This window comes from Erithacus rubecula (assembly GCF_903797595.1).
Source record: "Erithacus rubecula genome assembly, chromosome: 8".
Taxonomy (NCBI): Eukaryota; Metazoa; Chordata; class Aves; order Passeriformes; family Muscicapidae; genus Erithacus; species Erithacus rubecula.
The window spans coordinates 17,745,623-17,762,771 of record NC_136659.1 but is presented as its reverse complement, the minus strand read 5'-3'; the positions used below and the strand labels follow the sequence as shown (position 1 = coordinate 17,762,771).

General features: G+C 37.0%; 2 protein-coding genes across 5 annotated transcripts in view; one reads left to right on the top strand and one right to left on the bottom strand.

Annotated features, from left to right (window-relative positions):
* DYNC1I2 (dynein cytoplasmic 1 intermediate chain 2) overlaps positions 1 to 13,863 on the top strand; it is a 28,015-nt gene extending 14,152 nt beyond the window's left edge. For 3 of the 4 annotated variants that reach the window (XM_079310470.1, XM_079310469.1, XM_079310471.1), the window contains 11 exons: positions 4,769 to 4,858; positions 5,084 to 5,246; positions 5,342 to 5,441; positions 5,946 to 6,071; positions 6,973 to 7,119; positions 7,436 to 7,549; positions 7,905 to 8,038; positions 9,025 to 9,169; positions 9,984 to 10,124; positions 11,065 to 11,190; positions 11,899 to 13,863. In XM_079310470.1, the coding sequence (XP_079166596.1) occupies positions 4,769 to 4,858; positions 5,084 to 5,246; positions 5,342 to 5,441; positions 5,946 to 6,071; positions 6,973 to 7,119; positions 7,436 to 7,549; positions 7,905 to 8,038; positions 9,025 to 9,169; positions 9,984 to 10,124; positions 11,065 to 11,190; positions 11,899 to 12,012 (1,400 nt within the window). In that variant the 3' untranslated portion in view covers positions 12,013 to 13,863. The remainder of the gene's footprint in view (positions 1 to 4,768; positions 4,859 to 5,083; positions 5,247 to 5,341; positions 5,442 to 5,945; positions 6,072 to 6,972; positions 7,120 to 7,435; positions 7,550 to 7,904; positions 8,039 to 9,024; positions 9,170 to 9,983; positions 10,125 to 11,064; positions 11,191 to 11,898) is intronic. The other variant, XM_079310472.1, reaches the window with a different exon arrangement.
* Positions 13,864 to 15,288: 1,425 nt separating this feature from the next.
* The window catches only part of SLC25A12 (solute carrier family 25 member 12), a 45,620-nt gene continuing 43,759 nt past the window's right edge, over positions 15,289 to 17,149 (bottom strand). The window contains exons 16-18 of the mRNA XM_079310468.1: positions 16,672 to 16,830; positions 16,404 to 16,494; positions 15,289 to 15,898 (exon numbers count right to left, since the gene is read on the bottom strand). Coding sequence (XP_079166594.1) covers positions 15,709 to 15,898; positions 16,404 to 16,494; positions 16,672 to 16,830 — 440 coding nt within the window. The 3' untranslated portion in view covers positions 15,289 to 15,708. The remainder of the gene's footprint in view (positions 15,899 to 16,403; positions 16,495 to 16,671; positions 16,831 to 17,149) is intronic.

The following is a 17,149-nucleotide window of genomic DNA, read 5'->3' as shown; positions in this document are numbered from 1 at the left end:
TTACACCTGCAGTAGGTCCTTTATCCAGCAGCATCTGAGCTAGGTTAGCTCAGTGTTCACAGCTTCTTATAAAGTGAAGTGAACTGGACTCTTCCTAATATATTTTGAGATTTTAAAATGCTTTTGGAACAGCTGTGTTTTTGAATTAGGAGAATGGAAGCAGTTTTATTAGATATGCTCTGCAGTCATTCTGCTTCTTTAGGTCCCCTTGTGGTAACACTTGGTTGGGTGTGGGAGGACAGCACGTGAAAAAAACCAACAAAGCCACAGCAAATCACCAAACTAAGTAGTTCTCTTCATTCCAGTATAACCAGTCTACCTGGTGGAACAGATGGGAAGTAAGCTAGTTTTAGATTAAAACCACTTCTAGTTCTTACAGAAATATTTGTGGCAACACTTACCAAGTGAGTTAAATAGGAAAGACTTCATGTCCTCAAATAAAACTTGGCATTTGGGAATTCCAGTTTTGGATTAATGTAACAGTTAAATTAATCTTGAAATGTGGCAGCTTGCTTAGGAGATGAAGGCATTTAGTGTTCTAACAGTTCTCACAACTTCCATTATTTTATTGCACTACTAATATGTTAATTTATTTTGACCTCCAAGTATTTGAGAAACTGCCTTAGGAAGATTGATTCTTATATATTATAAAACAATAAAATTGGGATCTCTCCTAGAAATCAGTTAATCCACAGAAAGATGGGTGTATAGGGGAATGTGATTTTTCTTAACTGTTAGAATAAAGGCTTTCCAGGACTACCTGGGTACTTGCTACTTAGTGCTGCTGTACAATACCATGCATGTGCAATCACAGCTGACTGCAGACAGTATTATTGCATTAACTCTACTCTTTGAGGTATAATTGTCTGCCAACATCTCCAGGACACAGAAATAAAATATTGAGCAAATAATAAAAAATGTTGTATATGATTTGCTTCTTGGATGCTGGTACAGCAAATGCAGGATTTATGCATTTTACTATTTCTTAAAGTAATAGCAGACCATTGTATACTCATATATGATTCTTGTGCATCCTTTCCAACTCAGAATATTCCATGATTCTATATTATCTAGTACATGCCTTAAATGTACAGAAATATAGATAGGAAAACTTGATGTGAAGACATTCGGCTTAACAAAAGCCACCCATTTCACAGATGATTTAACTTTGATTAACCTACTATGCAGCAACAGATAACTCAGACAACTGGAACTACACTCTGCAGTGTTATTGCTAGGTGCAGCCTAATTTACAGCACGGCTTTTCTTTCTGTCTTGCCAAAATACATCACAATTGTGATGTTAACTCAAAGTAAAAATTCAGTGGTTCATTAAATCTGTTTTAAGCATTCATTGGTAAGACATTTGTTGCTATTAAAGATTGCATAAAAATAGCAGCTACTTTACTGCTCAGTTTGTAACCTTAGATCCCCTGATTGCCTGTCAGAAACAACATGGAGTTAATCCCTTAGCATATTATAATGAATATTCATCGATATGTTGATGTGACATAGAGTCCCATTTCCTGTCTTCCTGGCCCTGTGACTTTTCCAAGGCTTTGCAGCCTTCTTTTAATCTGAAATCATATTTGGTACACTGGCAAATGAAGTGGCTTAAAATGCCAGTAGATACAGTCAATAATGAATAAAGTGGATGCAGTTAGGGGGTGCCCTTGAGATTTCAAATTTAGGTAGCTGACTTGAGATAAATGCAGTGCATGATGGTATTGTGGATTCTTAACTTACTAGACTGGAACTTTTTCAAAAATAGTATGTCCAATATTTCAGTGTTTGGTGGGTGCTGTAGTATTGTTATGCTAATTCCTTGCAAATTCTGGCATCTGGCCTGCTATTAAATAAATTTGAGATGAAGGAGAGACAGGAAAAGTAATTAAAATAAACATTTCTTACCTATTTTTTTAGTCCAGCAGCCTAATTGTACCTTTTTTGTGAACTGTGAGAAAGCTTCCTGGGTTTGGAATGGAAAGCATTCTAGTTTTGGATTTTGAGGCCAGGAACTTGTAAATACGGAAGGTTTTTTTTTTTTTACTTTTGAGTTTTTTCCCTCCAGATCCCTTAATAAGAAAGTTTGCATGTGATTCTTCTTTAGAGGGAAGGTTTTAGATTTACACAGTTACAGATAAATCAGTGAGATGACATGTTCAATTTCAAGTCTGATACTTTGAGAATATTAAAATAAGTGCTGTATCCTGCATTTAAATGCAGTAATATCAGCAAGCTGTATGCAGTGGAAGTACTATGGAGGAATTTAGAGCTCTGTGTAATATATGCCATTTATATTTCAAACATTAAAAGGCAGGAGCAATCAACTATATGATCTTTTGAATAAAATATGTAGATTAGAAGGTCATATAGCACCAAGGGGTTGACCATCTATGTTTGACAAGAATTTGACTCCTGTCACTGAAAATGGTACTTAGAATCAGTGTAGTATGACTAATGGGGGGTTGGGCTGAAATTTCTAATTTGGGACTTCCAAAGCTAGAATAATGTATCCAGGGTGACCCAAAACCAAATTTCTAAATTTGAAGGCATCATTTCATTCTGCAAGATTGATTGGCAGGGCAGAAAAGAGGGGGATTTTTATCCAAGTGGCTGTAATTTGAATATGTGATCCTGTATGTGTTGTTCTCAAAGTCATGTGTGTTAACTCACATTACATTTTTAATTAATCATTATTCACACCTGTAGTTATTTGACATTAAGAATTTCCTCCTTTAAAATGGCCCCAAGTTATCCAGTTTTCAGGTTACGAGTCGGCCGTGCATGCGAATCCATCGGAAAAGGAGCAGCAGTGTCTTTCTATTTCTTTGCGTGATTATTTTGCCCAAAAAAGCTTTCATTTTTTTTAAGTAGCACAAAAGCTGTAATTGGCATGCTTTGTAAGGAAGTGTCAATGTGCAAGAGAGTGGAGATCACTAAGAATTCTTTTACGGGTTCTTTCCCCTTTGCACCACCGCCTCCTCAGCAGGGTCACTGAGATCACTAGCTTTTCTTGAAATGGCCATTTTCACTGGCAGGTGCATTATACCCTGTATTTTCAGATTGTTTTTCCATTCTGAATGTTTGGCAGGTTGATTGCTCTGGCTGCATTGACGGAGAAAGGGCTGACAAATGCGGTTGGGCTGGCTGAAAAGACAGTGATTACTGTTTTCCTTTGTGGCTGATTGAGGCCCTTGAAAGGAAAGATTTTAACCTTCACCATTTGGTTCAAAAGTATGAGCATATATTGAAATCATTCATGCCATTTATCCTAGTTCTGTAAACTTGTCAGAACATAAAAATCGCTCAATTTCAAGTAATGTAGGATTGGCATACGTCATTATCATTTTGATTAAGTTGGAGTTTGTATTATTGTGTGCATTATACAGTGTCATTTAAAGCTTTCTTTCCTGCAGGTACAGTTATATTTTTATTGCCTATACTATGGAGTTAGAAAGATTTTCAGACCTCTTTAAACCTATCACTATGTGTGTGGTTTGGCAGCTGGTATGGCCTACAAGCTGTATTTTGTTTGCAGGGTAAAGGCTTGTCTGTAGACCTCCTGGAGTGCTGGTAATTGCACAGGCTTGCCATTGGGGAAAGACATGATTGGAAGCAGTCAGGCAGAAAAATGTTGTGCCATCCCATTGCCACCTCATAGCAGAGAGACAATCCTTGCACTACCATCTGGTTGTTGCTATCTAGTCAGCTGGCCTGGCTGCTGGGACCATGGCTTGGCAGCTGGTTCCCATCCCTTGACCACCCCTTTTTTTTACTCTTTTTGTGTGCATGCATGTGGATTTTGGTTTTTTTTTTTTACTTTTTGTGTTAGATAACTTTGAACATGGGTCAGGGAGATGGCTGCAGCAAACAAGCCTAGTCCCTGTTGAATACTGTCTCATTACTTGTGATGAGGCATGCAGCAGTCTCCTGCTGCCATTCCCTTATAAGCAGATGACATAGCTGTTTAACCAATAAAAACAAGTCTTTTCAGAAGCCTATTCTAGAAAGTGGATGAAGAAAAGCCAGCATATCCCACAATTCTAAGTAATTTAAAGGTATTTTCTGGTTTACAGTATTCAAAGAATAAAATGTACAATGCAGAAAGTGCTGTGAGCCTTGTCAGTATACCTGAACATTAACACTTTGTTATTCATTGCAATTAGGGAAAACACGTTTTCCTGTAGTTCTCATTGCCAAACATGATACAGAAAATGAGACTTGCATCTAGAATGACAGAAAAAATGTAATCTCTCTGCTATTATCTTTAGCAAAATTTGCCTCTCAGAATAGAAACCTGAAAGCTAATGTAAGCCATCTTCGTGCCATGTGCAGACCCATTAGACTGATGCTTTCAGATCATAAGTAAGCAGCTGCTCTGTAGACTATTTTAGACATTTGATTTTTCTTTATTCCACAGCATTAATGTGTCAGTGTGTTACACAGAACGTGCATCCACCGCATGGTTCTGTGTGGAATCATAAATGCCTGTAAGACAGATTTCCACTTTGGATTCTCTACAATTTCCTGCGTGTCTTATTTCAGTTTATGCAACTACATAACTCAGTGCAACTGATACCCAGGTGGAGACAGTGTTCCAATGACATTTTGGTTTGTGATAATGTTATCCTTGACACTACATTTTACAAATGCAACCATTTTAAGCTACATGATACCATTTTGCATCAGCTTATTTAAGATTCATATAGAATGTTACTGTTCCCCTTTAAAAACACTGATGGTCTCACCATAATGTTTCTCCTTAGATGAGGAGGAGGAAGATGATGTGGTTGCGCCAAAACCATTAGTTGAACCTGAGGAAGAAAAAACATTAAAAAAAGAGGAGGAGGAAGAAGGTACAGTTCACCTCAAGACATTCTAAATGTGTGCTATAAAGAAAGCTGTCAATACATTTTTAAACTTTTTCTAATTGAAAATTAATTTAATTGCTAAATGCTAATTAGCCAACAAAACATAAAATGCAAAAATTATTAAAAATCATGATAAATACTGTTTTTCTTTCTTGAAAAGAATTGGTGAAAGCATGCAGTCTAGAAAATGTCTGTATAAATTCTTTTCAGCTGCCCCTCATGAACTGACAGAGGAGGAAAAGCAACAAATTTTGCATTCTGAAGAATTTTTAAGTTTTTTTGACCACTCCACAAGGATTGTTGAAAGAGCCCTTTCTGAACAAATCAACATTTTCTTTGACTACAGTGGAAGAGACTTAGAGGACAAAGAAGGGTAATGTGAATAAAGTAAAATACTTTTCTGCACATTTCTAATACTTTTAATTGAAAAAGTGATCTAAGATGAATGTCTCCTAATTGTCTTTATAGAGAGATTCAAGCAGGAGCAAAGCTGTCCTTAAATAGGCAGTTTTTTGATGAACGTTGGTCGAAACATCGTGTTGTCAGTTGTCTGGACTGGTCATCTCAGGTAAAAAATAATGCTTAAAGTGAACAGTTGACTTTGCAAATAGTTGTAGTTCTGTGCATTTGATTCCCATAAAAGCACAGTTGATACAAGCTGTATTTCTAAATGTGTTCCTTATGTGCTCCATGGTTTGCAAAAAGTAAACAGAGCTGTTAATCTTTTGTGAAAGGTAGCAAAAGGTTCATACTGTGAAGAAAGTTGCTTTTGGTTTATGGACGTTTTTTTAGAGGTAACTCAGCCTCACTAAAAAAGAAAACTCACTTAAAAGCAATGGGTTTTAGAGTTAAAAAAAAAGTTACTATGAGAGAACAATACTAATGTGCATGTTAATGCTGATTTAGGAGCTAAATTAGCAACAACTGCAGTTTTAACTGACAATTTTTCATGCCTCTATAATGCAAGGTTTTTTTAACCCTATTTTTGCAAAAGAAAACAAAGATTCTAGGATTATCTGGACCCTTAGCCAGTCATCTTGCTTACTTTGAGTCTTTTTCACTTACCATGCAGTATCCAGAATTACTTGTAGCCTCTTACAACAACAATGAGGATGCGCCTCACGAGCCTGATGGAGTGGCCCTTGTGTGGAATATGAAGTACAAGAAAACTACCCCAGAGTATGTCTTTCACTGCCAGGTATGATTCTGTCTTGGGAGGGACTTTATGTTGATGAATTTGGACAAGCACCTTCCTTATGTTTGTCAGTATAATAATTTCATTTGGCTGGCATTTGTTTTAACCACATTTATTTGCCAACAGATGTTGGTAGCTAGAGATTTCAGCTGAGAAATATTATTCTGTTTCGGAATTTCTGACATCATTCAGAATTCAGGCTTGTTTGAGAACTCCTTTTTTATTTAGAAAACAGGAAAACTTTCTTGTGTAATGGTTAAACCACAAAGGTTTGTGTGTAAGGGGCTTGAGTGGGATTGTATGCTACAGCTTAGTTTACTGAATAAAATGAAGACAGCCCGAGGAAATGGAATGAGGATGAAAACTAGAAACATATGCACCAAGAAAAAGGCAGATGGAGTTTTCTAGTCGTTTTCTGAAAGATAAAAACATGCAAATCTCTTCCATTATGCCAAGTCCAAGATATCCACATTCTTCCTATCATTTTGGAAAATTACACAGTTGAACCAAAATTTAACCTCATGTTGTCACATTACTGTCAAAGCCCAGATTGCAAAAGTATCTTAGTTATATCAAAATGTATTTCTACATTCTCTAAGAAGTAATGAGTACAGAATGTGGCAAAACATTATTAAAATCTTGAGGTGTTACTGGGTCTTCCTTTGCTAATAAACTATGCTAGGAGGAATACAGATGTATCCATGTGAAAGAAAAGACAAGGAAAACTTCATAATTATAAATTGAAACAAAAAGACTCTTGAGGGGTTAAAAAGGTTGGGTGAATCCTTAAGTAATTGGGTAGTGAAATAATGTACTGAATAAATTAATTGTCCTCATTTCTTTTAGACATAATGTCACTGAATGATAGTTTGTGTGTTTTGCTGTTTGTTTTTCTTCCTTTCAGTCTGCAGTGATGTCAGCTACATTTGCAAAATTTCACCCCAATCTGGTGGTTGGTGGCACATACTCGGGCCAGATAGTGCTGTGGGATAATCGCAGCAACAAGAGAACCCCAGTGCAGAGAACGCCCCTTTCAGCTGCTGCTCACACGGTAGGAGGTGGAATACCTTCAGGGACTGTGCCCTGTTGAGATGGGTTTAATGTCCAGGAAATTCTGTCCAGTGCACTTGAGTGGCAACACTTAAATGTTTATGTCCATATTTTGATAATTAGTAATCTGGCTATTGATAAAAATCAGAGTGTCAGAAAAAACAACTATCAGTTTTATAGGGGGATATAATTTGTAATTTTGATTGAGATCAATCTTCTGTCCTTTTTAAATGGTGAAGTTGTATATTTTACTGTACATCAGTTATATCAGAAATGGTTATTACTTCTAAATTCTTTTCTGATGTTTTGTTTCTTAGCACCCAGTGTACTGTGTAAATGTTGTTGGGACCCAGAATGCTCATAATTTGATTAGTATCTCAACTGATGGGAAAATATGCTCTTGGAGTCTGGATATGCTTTCCCAACCACAGGTAAGATAACTTTTGATCAATGCATATATATAGTATCTATTCTAGATTAATATTTTATTGAAAATTCATTTGATCTAATAAACATTAATCAACACTTTTCCAACACATAGAATTAAAATAGCTTGATATTTGATAAAATATTTCCCCACCTGTGGAATCAGTATTTTCTGTTGTTTCTTTTGTATAGTTTTGGTGTACTTTTGTTAATGGTGAACACAATTGTAGTGAGAAAACTTCCTTATTCCTGCCAATCTATCCAAGTTAGAAAGAAAACCCTTTTGTTGTGAAATCAAAAAGATTTTGTAGGTGTTAATATTTCTTTGTATGAAGTAAGTTGCTGATATTTTCACTACAGGATAGCATGGAGCTGGTTCACAAACAGTCCAAGGCTGTGGCTGTTACCTGCATGTCTTTCCCTATTGGAGATGTCAACAACTTTGTTGTTGGCAGTGAAGAAGGCTCAGTGTACACTGCATGCCGTCATGGCAGGTGAATACCAACTTTAATTCTTCAGAGGAAATAAAAACGGTGAAAGGATGAGTTCCTGCATGCTTTACACTCAACATTTTTTAAAGTTCATACTTTCTCCTTTGTACTGAAGGAGTTCAGAATAGCTCTGTCTGAATTCCAATGCACTTTCACCAGAGTAAGAGCTTAATTTAAAACAGAAATGGTTGGAATATTGATTTGATATTATGAGTTGTTTGTGTTGATGAGTACAGCATAGGTCACTGTGGTTTTATTAACTTGAATTGTAGCAGAACATTCCAAACTTCGTATCAGTTTTGTAGATAATTGTACAGTAACATCACGCACAAATCTTAAATTGGCTAGCTGTTCTCCTGCTGTTCAATCTATTTTGAAATTGTCTGACTGTATCTTATCAATTGCTTTCTTAAATACAATTGAGTGTCCAGGTTTCATCTCAAATACACATCACCTTGCTGCACAGCTTTTTTGGTTCCAAAATACCCTAAATTGTATCACTTTTGTGTAACATCCCATCTGTCTCCCTCCTTTTTCATTACCCCTGATAGGAGGCTATTAGGGATATATTCTTACTGGTTTATGTCTGAACCCTGTGCTCTTAACGTATATGCAACTTCTCTTAATTTAATGGGAGTTTTATGCTTATTCCTGAGACTGGATTTTGTTGGTTGTATGAAATGAAGTTATAGCTATTGGTTGGAAGACAATGTAGTTAAATGTGTGGACTGATATCTGAATGAGTCACCTGTCCCTAGGATATATTTTGGCACTTACAGTTAGTAGAAAATACATGGTGAACTGAAGGTCTGTTCTCAAGCCTGGTCTTCTGTGATCCTGCTGTGGTGAAGCCTTTTGCAGTGGGGTAACATCCATATAAGGCAGCAAAATCTTCTCGTGGCTGTATTTAAATTGCATTTCAGTGCTATCTCTGTCTGCAGATGTTTGGTTTCCAAATCAATTAACCTTCGTTGTATATTCTGAAACAGCAAAGCTGGAATCAGTGAGATGTTTGAAGGACACCAGGGACCAATCACAGGTATCAACTGCCATGCAGCAGTTGGACCTGTAGACTTCTCACATCTTTTTGTCACCTCTTCTTTTGACTGGACAGTAAAGCTTTGGACAACGAAGGTAACTTAGATAGTTCAGTGGTTTTCTTCATAGCCCTTGACACAAGGTGGTGCTGTAATGTAAGCTACTTAAGGAAGTTCACAAACCTGAAGTCAAATGCTGTGAAGTTCTGAGGTTCTTAGCTGCAGTCCTGCAGAGACAGCTGATGAGCAGAACTAAGATTAACAGCATAAAACTTCGCTTTCAGCTTTACATCATTTGTGTATTTCTGATCCATTCTTGTCAGCCTTTTGCCCTTTGTTATCAACAATGATTACAATGTAATCTAATGTAAATCATATAAAGTCAGTTACCTCATATATTCATGAGGCAAATGTTTTGCTACAATTTTGTGGAGGACTAAGGGACAGCACCAAAACTAATGTCAGTTAAACTTAAGGCTTGTAATTGAAATACCTGTAATTTCCACTGCAAGAATTACTTCTTTCTCTGTTAGTCTGATGCCCTGAGGAATGCAAAGCAGAGGAAGCAGAGTTAAAATCTCCAACTAATAGTCACTGAATTATCATTGGCTTGATTTACAAGATTCTTAAAGCACTAAATTTGCAATTTACAATTGGGTTGCTATTGATTGTTTTATATTAGCAGCCAGCAAAATGGCTGCATGCTTTGGAAAGCATATCTTTAACAAAAAAAAGCATTAGGTTTTTGCTGATTTTTGCAGTGGTGCTTTTCTAAAGTAAGTCAAAATGCAAGTCATTTTTTACTTATTGCTATAATACTGTTGAAGTTCTGGATTTTGCTTTACCTGTTAGTTTTATAATTTTGAAATGTAGGGTTTGGATGTTGCATTGTTACCTTTGCTTCTTTTCAGAATAACAAGCCTCTCTACTCCTTTGAAGACAATTCAGATTATGTTTATGATGTGATGTGGTCTCCAACTCACCCTGCCTTGTTTGCTTGTGTGGATGGGATGGGCAGGCTTGATCTGTGGAATCTCAACAATGATACTGAGGTGAGAAGTCAGGTTAACAGTCAAATGCAGCTGGAAATTTGTTTGTACTCTTAAAAAAGTCAGGTGTTTACCATAGTTTGGGGGTTTTTTTACCATGACTTTTTTGTTGTTTTTAAATGTTCTGTTGTTCCAGTAGTTTCTGTATAGTAGATAGCATTCTTTGATTACAGGGTTAGAAATGACTCCTCTTAATGAATAACAGCAGTAATTAAATTGTTTTAACAAGAGAGCAAAACATTAGTTGGTGTAACACTGATCCATGTGGTGAAAGTGATTATAGACCTCCCACTCTGAGGCCTACAGCTTAACAGTGTGAACAAACCTATTACCACACACCACCACTGTTCCTATTGCCACAGTAATACTGCACTGAAAGTGCCATTTGTTTCTAACTTAGTGAACTGAATGTTTGGTTTTCTGATGTGGGTTATAAACTTATTATAGTAGAAACCTTTTCCAAGATTTGCTGGAGGTAAATCAGGAGAAACCTGACAGATACTTAGTACTTAAATTTCACTATCTGAAAACTACACTTACAAGAAAATTGTAAGACCATATGCCAGCCTGTGGCTTTAAATTGTTCTAGCCTTTTGGACAGGGCTTGACATGCCAAAACAGCTGATTTCATCCCTGCCCTCTGTCATAATCTTCCTGAGATCCCAGGGTGCCTCACCACTGCCTGAAAGCGTGTCTGCCTCCTGTCCTACAAGAAAAGTTTGTACTTTGGCCAAGGGACAGATGCTGTTTTGGTCCTGTCACGGGTGATAGCTTAAGGCCACTGAGGTCTTTGTATTGTGCAGTCTTTGATCTGCGTACCATGCACTGGATGAAGTGTTGGGCACTTCTTTTGATGCAGCACAGATGGCCTAGGTGTGTTCTGTGATCTCTAGCTTCTGGAAGCCTGATGCATTTTTTAGCAATGTGTTTCAAATTGGTACAGGTGCCCACTGCAAGCATCACAGTGGAGGGCAATCCTGCTCTGAACCGTGTGAGATGGACACATTCTGGGAGAGAGATTGCTGTAGGTGACTCAGAGGGACAAATAGTCATATATGACGTGGGAGAGGTATGTATGCCACGTATTGTGCAAAGTATATTGCAAAACACTTGGGTTTCTTTATTTAGCAGCTTGCCTTTCATTTTTTTCTCCTGTCATTAGAGGAATAATAATTAGGTTTAATTTGTATTTTTTAATTAATATTTCCTAGTAGTGTTTTATTTAAGGTGTTCTAACATAACTTTTTAGCATGCTGTCATCTAGTCAAAAAGAAAAAGCTTTACTGTAAAGCTGGTGAAATTACTATTTACTGGTGAAATAAGGATCAATGGTTTTTTTCATAGAAATTTTATCTTCTATGTAATTATGGCACACGTGAGTTCTGATCCTAGCTCAAGAAATACCGAATAAAAAATTTTGCAGCGGAGCAGCCTTGATTTTATTCTTACAGGGAAGTGGTTGCTCTTGCAAGTATGTGTACTGCAGTAGTACATGGCTGATGATAGGATGAGGATATAGCATTAGTATTCCCTTTCAAGGCAGTCTCTCAGGTGGAGATACATAGCACAAGCTTGTAATAATATAATTTTGTACTTCAGTGCAGGAGTCTCAAATCCTGCTTCTGTTATTAGTTAGAGCTTTTGATGCTTACACTAAAATAAAAGTAAGCCTTTGTGGAACTGGAAGCTCTTGTGAACGTAATTGAAGTGCTGTGCCGTTGCAAGTGAGGTCAGCTGTGTTTGTCAGGAGGTTGCAGTAACACTGTCTGTGTCACAGCAAATCGCCGTTCCTCGCGGGGACGAGTGGACGCGGTTTGGCCGGACGCTGGCAGAAATCAACGCCAACAGAGCTGACGCGGAGGAGGAGGCTGCGACCCGCATCCCGGCATAGAGCCCGCCACAGCCTCCAGCTGCACTCGGCACGGGCGGGATGCAGACCTGGGGTCACTGCTAATCATGGCTTAGGGGACGAATATAGGGATTCAGCAATGGACTTGGAAATGTATTAAGAGCACTGAAAATCAGATCTTGCATTGTTATGTTTTATATATAATATACAAGCACATTCTTGGATTTGTGTAACTTTTAATACAGTTAACTTTGACTTTGCAAGGATCTTTTGCTGAAACACTAACCTGGTATAAATTTGCTACTTGGCTTCTGTAAAGTCCAATCTGAAACGGTATCTTTCTGAAAAGTAAAAGTTCTGCTCCTAAAACTCTCTGTATTACAGACTAACCTTCACTAGGTAGTAAATCTCTGAAGCATTCTTTAATTTGAATTACTCAAATTACCCATGATATGCATGCATATGTTCTAAGTTTCATTGTTTATATATAGATAAGCCTCAGACTCTGGTAGTGGGTAATATATGTGAATAAAAATTTGTCTGTAGTTACAAACTTACGTGATAATCAGACCTGAATTAATCAAATTCATATTTAATACCAATTTCCTTTTGTTTGAATTGGTGCATTAAAAGGTGAGACTGATTCATAAATAAATACTATATGAGCACTTGTCAGCTGCCCTGACCTCCAATCTGTGTCCCTGCAATAGTTTAAAATTTCTGGGAGCTGATCCTTTTGTTTTACTACACACATCACAGGTTTGTTTTTTATCCCCAACCACCCCTTACTGCCATGGCAATTGGCCAATAGCAAAAAGGCTCCTGTTATCAAATTTTTCTTTTCCAAAGGGTAAGGAACTAGATTTTAACTTAGTTTCTATAGCATGATGATTTTCATTCTGTAAGACTTGCTAATAATTTTCTGTACTAAGTTAAAGATTTTTATTGTTATTATTGATTTTTAGTATTTTTGTTAAAACAAAGTTTCTTAATGGCTCAAAACAGGATGGTTGAAATTTCTTTTAAAGGTTACTTATTTGTTCTTTCTTAGCACATTATGAAGTTTTCTATCAAAACAGGTTGCAGGGGGGGCTGTTTCTTTCTTAATAAATACTGTGAGTTTTACTAATTAGGCACTAAATCAGTTTGTAGCCTTTAATTTAGGACTCTACCTTTGTTTTTAATCTGTTACAAACTTACTGTTTTTCCAGAACAGCTGGTTTTATATGCTTAAAAATAGGAAATAGGTTTATATACCTTAGTTTCATGTCCAGGAGTATTGTCATACTTTCTTTGTTATTTAACTTTTCTGTTTAGTTTGGAGGGTTTGTTTCTCTTTGTCGTTGTCTTAGTTTTGTTATTATGAGCAACTTCTAGAGGCACAGCAGTAACAGCAGTTGTCTTCAAGTTTTCTTTCTTGGTGGGTCTGGAAGTGAAATGTGTTTAGGCTTCCATTGGTGTTAGTATTTCAAGAGTGTGTCCCCCTCTTGTTTCAAAGCAGCCATGCTGCTCTGCTCAGTTTGCAGACATTTATCCTGTGTGTTCTCCTCACCCCTACAGCAGCAGCCCTCAGCTGAGAACCATGTGAACTGTGTAAAAGCAGGCACATCAGGAGATAGTTTGTACCTTTAGGCAGAAGAATTCTTAACAAGCAGCAAGTGTCTTGGTTGGGTGGTTTTGGAGAGAGGGAGTGCTTGGGTTTTTGGTTGGTTGGTTTTGTGGGGTTTTTCATTGTGATTACTTTTCATTGAATAATACATTTCCCTCACACTTTTATTTTCAGAAATCCAGTACGTAAGGCTTTCTTTTGCATACATGCAGGTCATATGCCATTAGCTTTGTGTAGTTTCAACCTTGTAATAATTTTCAGTTATTAAATTTAATACTACTTTATTCCTACTTGTGGTCCTCTCTCATAGAATAGCTGAGTACAGATTTAAAATGTTGTAAATGCCATACCTGCAACGTTGAGACCAAAAGTGATGCCAGATGCTGTAAATGAGGATTCTGGGAGACAAACTGTCCAGTTTTGGAGCTGCAAGAGTTATAAATGCTGTTGTGCATTGTCAAGTCTCCCAAGGCCTTGATCCAGGCAGTCAACAAGCTGTGACTAAGATTAGATTCCTGTCGGTCCCCACCATTTTTGTCTGTATTTAGAAAAGCACAAGACAAAATTCATAGATACAGGAGAGAGGTCCCAGAAGCCTGTCTCTATCCAGAAAACAGTACAGAACAAAAAATTCCCTAAACATAATACAACAAATAAAGAAGGAAGCTTTCTCATGGGGTTATCTATGTTCATATTGCAGAATAGGGATCAAACGTCCAAGGTCTGGCTCAAACCTCTGGCTCACTAAATATTATTCAGCACCAAAATAATTTTTATCTTCCTTAGAGGCTAGAGCTGGAGAAAGGCTGCTCTGTGTAGTGTTCAGTTCTTAAGAAGCTGTTTCTTCATAAACTGACAATCTCTGATGTGCCTGCTGTCACTTAAGTAAGAAAACAGAACCTGAAATCAGTTTATACCACTCAGATATGCTCTATTCCAGGATGTTTAACCCTGTAAAACTTCAGTAAGCAAGGCTGTAAACCACCCATCTCATCTCTGGCTGCAAGGATGGTGTGACTGATTTTCCTCCACAACAGCAGAAATCTAATTAATCTAATTCCTCTGACATTTTTGCATTAAAATACTATACCAGGAAGTTGTTTGGCAGACACTAAGCTAGAAATAATTCCAGCTTTCAGTTTCTCTTCTCCTTTTACTTCCACTCACCTGTAAATGTAAGCAATCAGTTTTGCATATAAACATAATACAAAAATAAGTAGGTTTTTCCCCCCCACAGAATAACCTAATCTCATGGTAAAACTACTTAGAAATTAACGCTTTCAATTTTTTTATAACAAGTTTTCTATTCAGGAAAAAAAGCCACTCTGAGTCATAAACCCTGTAAAAATTCTCGCAGGTGTTAGTAACTGGCAAATCTCCCATTGTGCTTTGAATGTGCTACCATAGGAGTAATAGCTAGTACACATTTAGTATTGCCATGTATTCTGAGAGAATTCCTTGTCAAAAAGTAGTGCTGCAAAATAAAATACTGCATGTCCTCATCTTATTACTGTGCTCTCTTAACACTTACAAGCCAGCACATTGCATTTCAATTCCTTTGCTGTAACTAGCAGTGAAAGGCATTCCTGCAAAGGCTCTGTCCTGTCCAATCATTAAATGGGTGCATCTGATCATCACATTTCCTCTGTGGAGGGAAACACAATCATACTGGACAAATTCCTATAAATTCAATGAAGCAAACTGACACAAGCATTTTAAAACATTTTATTGTCACGATTGTTAACAAAACACCTTCAAAACATCTGTACATTTCAAACTATTCTGAACTGCAATACCCATTATATAAATGTACGTGTATAGATGCCCTGATGTCTCTGTACAAAGATGTACAATATGTACAGTAACATTAAATGCAAGCTGTGCAAGGCAAAGTCTAGGTTACAGCTTCATGCCACTGGTTAGAACAAGGCAGAGAACCACAGCTGCAATCAGTTCCTTGTGTGTAAATAAATAAATGCAGGTATGTATGAATATTTGAAAGGAGCAATTATATTTGCAAGCTCAGTTCAGCTAGAACACATGCAGCTGACTGGAAAAAAATACAGCAGTACTCTTGTGAACTCTTTCCACTGCACCAACTTTGTTCATTTGAAACATCTTTTCAGGACTCAGCTGCTACTGTGTGCTTGAGCTGCAGTGGTAGCAGAAGCTCGAAACTTTGGAAGATATAAACCAAATTTATTTTCTATACCAGCAAATGTAGCAGTAGCAAGTCTGTATCCTCCTATATGTGCAGGGTTAACAGGAGGAAGATCTGAAATTCGTGTTTTTGGGGTAGATTCTGATCCAGCGGGTTTGCTGTTTGAACAAAGAAAAAAGGTCCTTTTGTTAGTCTAGATTTCATAAAAAAGGTCTTCAAATAGACTTATTTGGGCTTAAACACTTAAGTCTTTTTTCTGAATATGGAAGACTGTTAAAGCTGATCTTAATTAACTCCTGTAGTGAAGTGAATTTTAAATCAAACCTAAAACTGAAGTTACATTTTTACTGATACTTTTGTAAATTCTTTTAGCTTCCATGTCACGAGGAAAATGGACAAAACTATCTTGCTACAATGGAAATACAAATTAGTATACTGAAATAAATATGAAATGGATCTTTATCTCCTCATCTATTTAGAAGTAGCATGCAAATTTCCCTCAGTTACATAAGAACAGGGAGATTTTTTACATGCAGCAATTTTAAGTAGAGGTGCTCAAAGTCAAGAAGTTTTAACGGGTCCCATGCATGAAAAAATTTGGTTTTTTTCCTTTAAATCTGGCAGTTGTTTTGTGCAAGCTAAATAGCAAATAATTTGACTTACTGGCCTCCAAAATCAACATACAACCATCTCTGCAGAAGCTCATAAGTGACCAAAGTAACACCAAACTGGGGTGAAGATCTGAACACACGAGCTGTTAAATATTACAAATCAGTGTTAAACAAATAAAACAGTTTCTTAGAAGAGAAGCTAAATATTTTTAACAAAGTTACGAGTTTCACAATCAGACCTTGTAAATACTGCTCCGAGTCCTTAACAAAGCAAGTGCTAATTTGTAGATTTGGGGTCAGCCTTAATTTTTTTTCCTCACCTCCAGCTCCCTTCCACAAAGCTGAAGGGCCTTCTTCCCTTAGAATCTTTCTGAAGCAGTCAATAACTCCACTGTATGTTGTCTGACCAGCGCGAGCTGCCACTTGCAGTCTTGTCTTGATGACATCAGCAGGGGTTACCAAAGAAGCAGCAGGCACACCTTTTAGAAGAAAACCACATTTAATTTGCACAAAGGATCTTGTAAAAGATGAAACAACTGAAAAATACAAGTGCAAACTTCCATATTTTTCACAAGGGCTAGACATTACTCTTATTCTTGATGCTCATATAAACAGTTGTGCCTGAGATAATAGTTCTGACTTTTCTTCTAAATTTAAAGGCTCAAATTGGTAGTAAAGGAAATAAACTATGAAAACCCATTTTCAGCATCTTTTAGTGGTCTGGCTGTAGCAGTAGTTTGAAACAAGATAAAATTGGCTATATACATAATATATAAAAATTAGTTGTGCAAATTTACT